This window comes from Chiloscyllium plagiosum, chromosome 32 (assembly GCF_004010195.1).
Source record: "Chiloscyllium plagiosum isolate BGI_BamShark_2017 chromosome 32, ASM401019v2, whole genome shotgun sequence".
Taxonomy (NCBI): domain Eukaryota; kingdom Metazoa; phylum Chordata; class Chondrichthyes; order Orectolobiformes; family Hemiscylliidae; genus Chiloscyllium; species Chiloscyllium plagiosum.
The window spans coordinates 42,308,875-42,318,775 of record NC_057741.1 but is presented as its reverse complement, the minus strand read 5'-3'; the positions used below and the strand labels follow the sequence as shown (position 1 = coordinate 42,318,775).

The following is a 9,901-nucleotide window of genomic DNA, read 5'->3' as shown; positions in this document are numbered from 1 at the left end:
CGGCCTCTCACCCTCACCCTCACCCTCACCTCCTTCCACCTGTCGTACTCCCAGCGCCCTCCCCCCTACCTTATACCTCAGCCCGCTTGGCACACCAGCCTCATTCCTGAAGAAGGGCTTATGCCTGAAACGTCGATTCTCCTGCTTCTCGGACGCTGCCTGGCCTGCTGCACTTTTCCAGCACCACACTTTTCAACTCCAGGTGTGACCTCACCATCACCCTATAGAGCTGCAACATAACCTCTCTGCTTTTAAACTCAATCCTTTTAGCAATGAAGGACAAAATTCCATTTGCCTTTTTAATTATCTGTTGCATCTGCAGACCAACCTCCCGTGATTCATGCACAAGGGCACCTAGAACCTTCTGCACACCACATGCTGCAATTTCTTACCATTCAAGTAATAGTCCTTTTTACTGTTATTCTTACCAAAATGGATGACTTCATATTTATTAACACTGTATTCCATTAGCTAGACCTTTGCCCACTCATTTAAACTATCTGTGTCCCTTTGCAAAGTTTCACAATCCTCTGCACACTTTGCTCTATCACTCATCTTAGTCTCCTAAGCCCATCCATCTTCAGGTATTTTCCTAATGACCTTCCCTCCATCATCAATGACTTTTTAAAAATGTATTTGTGGGACTTAGTCGTCACTGGCTGGCCAGCGTTGATAGCCTATCCCTATTTGCCCTTCAGAAGTTGGTAATGCGCTGTCTATTTGAATCATTGCAGTCCACATGCTGTGGGTTGACCCACAGTGCCGATAGGGAGGGAATTCCAGGATTTTGACCCAACAACTGTGAAGGAATGGCGGGATATTTCCAAGTCAGGGTGGTGAGTGGCTTGGAGGAAAACTTGTAGGTGTTGTTGTTTTCATGTATCTGTTGCCCTTATTATCGGATAAGTTAGATCCCACACTGAAATAGGGCTTGATATGCGATCTTGTTTTTTTATTTTGCTTTTATTAATTTGGTACTGAAAATGCTGCAGATTTGGTTTTAGCAATAAATATTAGTCTACTATGCACAAGAAATGAAAATCAAAATATCTACATTTAATAGACATTTTTAAAATATCAAAACACTTGGTAAATTGCAATCCCATTAGTTGCAGCAGCTCCAATTTTACCGTACTTAAATACCAGGAAAATAATTCTCTTTTCTGGCACACATAGGGTTTGATTTAGCTGTGGTTTCAATTCCCCAGTCTTGAGAATCTGATAGCCTCTTCTTGAATCTTCATACAGTCAAACTTGAACTTCCTTAGCTTCAACTAACTCCTTCACAGTTTTCATGAAACACTTCTTATCTGCAAACTTCAAACTAAACGCCTTACAACAAGATATCTTATTTAAACAATTTCAAACTATGTTCTTTATTTCTGCTTGGTACATCCAATATCATTTAAGAACCTTGCAGAACACTTTTCTTTTCAAGGCTATGTGTGTTTCCTTTAATCAAATAAAAATCAATCCCTGACCTTCCAAACTAGAGCCTAATACAATTTACCTTCCTTGCTTGTAAAGTTCTCCCAATGTAAACAAAGATCCATTACTGGATGTAGGTTTGCTCGCTGAGCTGGAAGGTTCCTTTTCAGACATTTCATCACCATATTAGGTAACATCTTCAGTGAGCCTCCAGATGAAGCATTGCTGGTGTTCCCTGCTTTCTATTTGTATGTTTGGGTTTCCTTGGGTTGGTGATATCATTTCCTATGGTGATGTCATTTCCTGTTTTTCTCAGGGGGTGGTAAATGGGGTCCAAGTCAATGTGTTTGTTGATAGAGTTCTGGTTGGAATGCCATGCTTCTAGGAATTCTTGTGCATGTTTTTGGCTTACCCTAGGATGGATGTGTTGTCCCAGTTGAAGTAATATCATTCCTTATCTGTATGTAAGGATATTAGTGAGAAAGGGTCATGTCGTTTTGTGGCTAGTTGATGTTCATGTATCCTGGTGGCTAGTTTTCTGCCTGTTTGTCCAATGTAGTGTTTGTTACAGTTCTTGCAAGGTATATTGTAAATTACATGAGTTTTGCTTGTTGTCTGTATCGGGTCTTTCAAGTTAATTAGCTGCTGTTTTAGTGTGTTGGTGGGTTTGTGGGCTACCGTGATGCCAAGGCAGTCTGAATAATCTGGCAGTCATTTCCAAGATGTCTTTGATGTAGGAGAGAGTGACTAGGGTTTCTGGACGTATTTTGTCTGCTCGTTTGGATTCGTTGCTGAGAAATCGGCAGACTATGTTCATTGGATACCCATTCTTTTTTAATAGATCGTATAGGTGATTTTCCTCTGCTCTGCATAGTTCCTCTCTGCTGCAGAGTGTGTTGGTTCGTTGAAATAATGTCCTGATGCAGCTTCGTTTGTGGATGTTGGGATGGTTGCTTCAGAAGTTCAGTATTTGGTCTGTATGTGTTGTTTTCGGTAGACGCTGGTTTAAAGTTCCCCATTGGCTGTTCGTTCCACTGTGACATCTAGGAATGACAGTTTGTTGTTGTTTTCCTCCTCTTTAGTGAATTTAATGCCAGGAAGGTTATTATTGATGGTCTTGAAGGTTTCCTCTAATTTATTTCATTTAGTGATGATAAAGGTGTCATCCACGTAACGGACCCAGAGTTTGGATTGGATGGTTGTCAGAGCTGTTTGTTTGAGTCTCTGCATTACTGTCTCTGCTAAGAACTCTGATATCGGCGATCCCATGGGTGTTCTGTTGGTTTGTCTGTTGGCGTAAAATTCACTAAAGAAGAGGAAAACAACAACAAACTGTCATTCCTAGATGTCACAGTCGAGGGTTCAGAAAAGATTTACAAGGGTACTACTGTTTTAGAAGGGTTTGAGGTATATGGAGGTTGGGGCTGTTTTCCCTCGAGCGTCGGAGGCTGTTGAGTGACCTTATAGAGGTTTATAAAATCATGAGGGCATGGATAGGGTGAATATTCAAGATCTTTTTTCCTGGGTTGGGGAGACTAACACTAGTGAGTATAGATTTAAGGTGGAAGGAGAAAGATTGAACAGTGACCCGAAGGGCAACTTTTTCACACACAGGGTGGTGCATGTATGGAATGAGCTGCCAGAGGAAGTGGTTGAAGCTGGTACAGTTGCAACATTTAAAAGGCATTTGGGTGGGTATATGAATAGGATTTAGAAGAATATGGGCCAAATGCTGACAAATGGGACTAGATTAATTTAGGATATCTGGTTGGCAAGGACCAGTAGGACTGAAGGGCTTTTTTCCATGATGTATAACTCTATGACTGTAAATAACAGGCAATGAGTATTTCCAACACAGTTTTCAATCTATTATCCCTTGACATTCAACAGCATCATCATTGCTCAACCCCCACCAATATAGTCTTGTTGAACCATGAGCAGAAGCTAATTACCTGAGGTGATACCAGTGAATTGATCTCTCTGTATAGGGTGCAAAATATTAGGACATTTTTTGTTGAATGAAAAGGAAATTGTTTCAGTTTCTACCTATTCTGAGCTCCTGTAATTTTATTTTCAGGTTCATATGTTGAAAAAATGTAAACAAAAACAGAAGAAGCAAATTGGGAGCCTCAAGGATGCAAGAGCAGAGAGTCTGGTCAGCTCAGAAATGGGCAACTGAGGAGTGATAACAGCAATTTAGAAAGGACTTGCAATGTGACCGCGAAGATCAAGAGATGGTTTGCTGAATCGTTTTAAGTTTGCAATTAAATTCTTTTTGGCATTTATTTGCACATTTTTGTGAGACAGTATAGCAGTTCTGATATTGCACTGTTAGTGATTTCAGGCATGTGCCAAAATAACAGTTAAATAATTTAACCAAAACATTCCTCCATGTTCAGTAGGTTGAACTGTAGAATTGCTATCAAAATAAGGGCCAATAAACAGAAACGTACTTTTATTTATGTGCAGAAAATGCCTTATTGTTCCCACTTCAAGGGGCTGCTATGGACTGAGTGCTGGTTTTCACTGCTCTCAGTTTCGAGCTCTCCTGACCTATTCCACCTAATGTCATTCAGCTAAACATACAAGAATCATAATGAACAGAAGGTTTAACAGGGGCTAGGGCTCGGGACCATTTGTATTCCAAGCTGTTAGTGCTAATCTTTTATTTTGAAACATTACCCGAATTGGATTAGAGTGTCATCTAATTCAGATTCAGATATGATCCCCTGAAAAAAATTTGGATTCCTACAAATATTCTCAACTGACATCTTTAAGTAAAAAGACATTTCAAGTTGTTTACTTTTGATCTTTTTAGTACACAGCAGATATTTTGAACTTGTTAACACAGATTAGATTGGTTACAGGTTACTTTGCAATAAATATTTTGAGACAGAAAACTGTTTTATGCAAAAACATTCAGGGAAATATTGGATTTATATGTGGAAGCAATGACATATTGGTTCACTATCTATTAGGAGCATATTATTGTAATTGGAAATTAAAGTCATCTTTCAAGAAAATAGATTTAATATACGTTAATCCATTGATTCTATAAAATATGAATAATCAGTAATTGGTGAATACACCTGGCAGTATACTTGGATGTGTGCAGCCAACTTGCTTCCATTTGCATGAGAATTTCAGATCCAATTTGATGGAACCACAGTTTTCTCTAAAGTTGCAATTAAACACACAAATCAAATTGTTCCTTAACCAGCTGTGTTCTTATCTGAGGAATTTTTATCATTCTTTACAGCCTGTACCTCCCTTCACCGATAATAGGTATTAGTGAAATGTACCTTACAGTTCATTGGTTTTTAAATACAATGCCATTGTGTAATAGTTAATAGTAATATTTTACCTCAGGAACTAAGTTGGACAATATTAATTTTCTCATTAATTGTTAAGCATAGCTTTATGAAAGCCATACAGGTTTATATCAGCTGAATGGAATAAGCCATTCAAATCTATTTCCTGATTGAAGATTTTGTTAGTCACATGTTTACTAAAGTGGAAACTTTGCTGGGTATACATGTCCTGAAGAAAATCGGACTAATTCTGAATGAGCAGCAGGTTATTATAACCTTTAATTATATTTTTGTCCAACTAAACCCAGTGTAAATATACCAAAAGGTGACTATTGCTGATTATAATATCATGTCTAAAATATTAATATATCTTGATTCATCTTATAAATTGCATTGTATACATGTATGGGGTTGGTAGCATCAAAACTAGTGTTTTCAAAAAGCTAATGTGAATATTTTGGTTCTTTGAAAACTGGAAGCCAATGAAGAGAAACAGTTAACTGAAGTGACATCACAGGCTTTAAATTTCAATTTGTATTAAATGCTTGCCACCCAGATTGAGAATGAAATCTGTTTCGGAAGATGTAAGCACGAATATATTGTAATAAATATCACCACTAGCACAATTGGCATTTTTAAACCTTTTAGGGAGAAATGTAGGGACTAGTAAACAATCATACTGAAAATGTACATTTTAATAGTACAATCCTGCTTAATTAAGTTCACGCCAGACAGAACTAAAATAACATACTGCATATTACAACAATTTGACTTAATTTCCAGATTCGTTATTCACCTTAATTTAAGTTTCTCTAGCTGTAGGAAAGAATATGATTTTCAGCATAAATTTCCAGTTACATTGGATTCAGTATGATCTGTGGTTTAATTCTAAAGCTTGTACATTTGAAATCTTCATTTTCCACTAAAGTTGATTCTACTTTTTCTATGAACTATAATGTATGTAGCTAAATTAATGAAAATTAAGTTCTTTGATAGGTGTGACTGGAGTGATTAATCCTAATTAGCAGTTCATAGTAAATTCACTACTTTAAACACTTTACAATTTTCCACGAGAGAAATATTACAAGAAATTGACTCTTTCCTATGATGAAATCCAGGGTTAGCAGTTCTTTCGAACTGCAATGCTTCCATTTATGAGAAATTATAGCCATTGGAAAACATGAATTTTTTTTTGTTCCAAAGTGTTTACGTTTTAAAATTCTACAGTTATATTTTGATAATATTCCTGCGTTTTGAAAAATATTGGTTAAATATTTGTACCTTTTGACAGAAGCAATTTTATTTTATGTTATTTAATACTTTGTGAATTAACGTATGATAATATTTTCATTTTCCTCAGAATAATACTTGTATACCAACTTTTTGTAGAAGTACTTTATCTAGATACACAAAGATATTGGTTTGGTAGTTTATAGTACAACACTTCATGAATCCAACACATTTTTGTAACCACACACTCACCAACTCTCAGTTTGATTTTGGAGATTGAGTATTTACATACCACCTCAGTCTTGCAGGATTTACACATTTTTCTGGTAAAAGGGAAAAAATAAGTTTTTTAACTGGTCAATTAAGAGAGGCAACTAACACTTTGAGTTTAAACAAAAAGCATGGGAATGGGCCTGTTTTCCAATATATCAAAGCTTGTAATTACTCCAACTAGCAGCCTAACTGACAGTTCTTTCTTTTTAGTTGCTAATTTCCAGGATTGACCTAAACTTAGCCTTTTGTTTCTGACTTGACTTAAAACATCTGGGTATCAACTGCCAACTTGACTCACCGATCAATTAAAAAGCATGAAATTGAGGGAGAGAGAGATAGTAAATCTTCCCTCATCATCCACATATTTTTCCAAAATTTAATATGACACCTCTGCATCATTTTTATTGTAGAAAAATGACACCCCTTCTCTGTAGTTGGATGTAACTTTATTATTGTAAGATGGCTACATCACAACCAAGTTGTGTTTATTATGTTCAAGCATTAAACAGTAAATGTAAAACTATACTTCTATTTTATAGCTCATACCAGATGATGTTTAAAATTAAGAATATTTCCATTGTATCCCTGTAATTTTAATGTGATGTCGTATTTTGCATAGAAGCTGTCATAACCTACTCATTTGTCAGATTCTATAGGATTATTAAGAGGTCATTGAAAAGTTAATCTCTAATCAAAGTGCCATTGTTTTCCATACACCAATAATTCTGGAGTCAGCTAATGAAATAATTGCAGACAGCTGTCAGATCGGTAGCAAATTCCTTTTGCTTTCTTAAAACTCCTAAGATCCAGTTTAACTTGTTCAGTTGTTCAGACTTTTTGAGTTTGTATGTTCAAAATGCCTGTTAAAAGTGTGAGATATGCACATATTTACTTACTGTTTACTGGTGATGATTTTATCTTTGGCTTATGTAATGATAGCTTCATATAATGTTAGTTTTCAAAATTGTTTTGTAGACCAAAACCATTGGGAATGTTTCTTGTACATAATATGTTGTGTTCAATGTGGTTACTATACTGTGCAAGTATTGACCTCATCAGATTCTCCTCATTCTACTATTAATTGCTCTGAGCTGGAGTGCTATGTTAATATACAGCAGTTGTGTATATTTTGATATTAGAGTAAACGGGTTACTGTTGTGCTATTAAAAAAAACATAATCAATTAATTTGAATGTAATTGTATTTGGTGAAAAAAACAATGGAAAGAACATTTTCATCTAAATAAAACTGGGAATTGTGAAATTATTTTATAAAACAAAATGTAGTGAATATGCAGCAATTAAAATAATAGAACTTATTTAAGACCATAGTTTATAAGATATAGCAGCGGAATTAGGCATCTGGCCCATCGAGTCTGCTCCACCATTTGACTATGGCTGTTCAGTTTCTCAACTCCATTCTTCTGCCTTCTCCCTGTAAACACTTGATTTGTTTATTAATCAAGAACCTGTCTATCTCTGTCGTAAAGACATCAATTACTTAGTCTTCTGAGGCAATGAATTACACAGATTCACTACCCTCTAGCTGAAGAAATTCCTCATCTCTGTGGCTGTTGGAGGATAGTTGGATGAGCTGAGGCATTATTAATGGATCCTTATGCTGGGCTTTGGCCTAACACCAATATAGTGTCCTACCAACCAGAGCTATGACCACTGCAAGTGCCCAAGCTCCAGGCCAAGGTGTCTGAAACACTGGATGATTGTGAAGGTGGTGAAAGAAGGAATGCCAATCAATCAGACCTCTTCATGAAGAGGACCCTCCTATATTGCTGTGGTTTCAAGTAGCAAATGTTTTCTCTCTGCAATGACTTTCCCAGTTTTTTTTATATGTGTCATGTGAACATCTGAAGGCATTTGAGGAGAAAGGAAGTGAGGCTCCTCTCTCTGTGGTACCACTGTTTGTCCTCCCAGTGAAGAGTAGCCAGATTGTTACAATCCTTATGTACAGCCCCATGCCCTGGTAGGTGTCCTGATCTTCCCATGTACAGCCTGAAGGAGGTAGCACCAAATGCAGTGGACCCCTTTGGGATTTGCACCAGCAAGCGGCAGGTCCAGGTGACCCTGAAGGAGGACTCCATTGGAAACTAGCCCGGCCCATGGGGACCGACCGGACCTCCCAGTCATTGCCCATTTTTTTTTGTAAATATATTTATTAGCAATTTTTTTAAACTTTACAAATACAAAATTATTGAAAAATACAATCAATAATAAATATCAGTATAACAAAAAGAAAAAAAAACAACTACTGTCTACTAACTACAAACTTACCCTATAATACAAAACAAATCTTGACACTGCAAAACAACACCAATAAATAAGTAAATAGCTAATATATCAAAAAAAAAGAAAAGCAAAAAAAAAGACAATACAGAACAGCTATGCTCAGCACAAAGCTCCCAAACAAAGGAACGGGAGCATTGTATACACACCAGTATTAACTCGGGAGACCCCCCTCTAGGGCCCAGGGCAGACAAATCTAACCATCCTGGTTAAACAAACACCCTAGTTAAGATAACTGACAAATCTATATCCAAATAACTCCAGTAGGGCTGCCATGTCTTATAAAAATGGTCTGTTGTGTGGTGCACCATGTTTGTTAAAAAAAAGTCCAAGGGAATGTGCTCCATAATTAATGTCTGCCATCCCATCAAGCCCAGCGGGTTCTCAGACACACAATTCATCAGAATATTCTTCCGCGCACAGTATGCAAGAATATTAAATAGTTTCTTCCCATGCCCTTCTAAAGATGGTAAATTCGGTAGACCTAAGAGGAGAGATATCAGGTCGACTTTGACTTCAGTCCTCAATACCCTCCCTATCTCTCCCGCCCCAGCGCTTCAATAAACATGGAGCCTGTGGCATGTCTAGAAGCAATGGGTAAAAGTACCTACACTTATTTTACATTTGGGCACATTGAAGATGCCCCTTTTTTAAACTTCACCAGACGGTCTGGTACCAGATGAACCCTGTGCAGAACTTTTAATTGCATCGCGCATGTCCTATTACAGATTAAGATCTTTTGAGCATTCTCCCATATGTTCTCCCATGTTTCAGAAGAGATCTCCACTCCTAGCTCTTGCTCCCAAGCCTCTCATAACCGGTTTATATCCTGCCAAGCCCTGCCACCCAGCAGGCGATAGAGGGCACTAACCAAGAGGGTGTTTGTGGAGTGTAGCAACAACCACTCTGTATCGGGCTTAGTGAGAAGTGTAGTCGTCTTCTGGATGAACCTGAAAAAAACGGAAACGATCTCTGCAGGGCAAACCCATATTTGCGGCTCAGTTGCTCAAAAGACATCATAACCTCCCGCTTAAACAAGTCTCCCCAACTAGAAACTCCTCTCGCTGCTCATAGTTTGAACCCTGAGTCCATCATCCCTGGTCGGTACCCCAGCTTACCAACTATAGGTGTAAGTGGCAAAGTCTTGGATAAGCAACTCATACATACACATCGCCCTCCATGCCTTGACTGTACTAATGACAATGGGGTTCCAGTAGTGCTCCATAACTATCCTTATCTTATCCAGGAACCACAGGTTAATAAGAGGGCACTTTGCCTGGGAGGCCTTGATATCCAGCCATATTGAGTTTGGATCATTACCTACCCAATCGCAGACAAAGGACAGCAGGGAGCTCAACTG

At 37.7% G+C, this 9,901-nt stretch overlaps 1 protein-coding gene across 1 annotated transcript in view; it reads left to right on the top strand.

Moving 5' to 3' along the window:
- The window catches only part of LOC122539562 (diacylglycerol kinase theta), a 199,973-nt gene extending 192,545 nt beyond the window's left edge, over positions 1–7,428 (top strand). Inside the window, exon 24 of the mRNA XM_043674545.1 lies at positions 3,506–7,428. Coding sequence (XP_043530480.1) covers positions 3,506–3,607 — 102 coding nt within the window. The 3' untranslated portion in view covers positions 3,608–7,428. The remainder of the gene's footprint in view (positions 1–3,505) is intronic.
- The last annotated feature ends 2,473 nt before the right edge of the window (positions 7,429–9,901 follow it).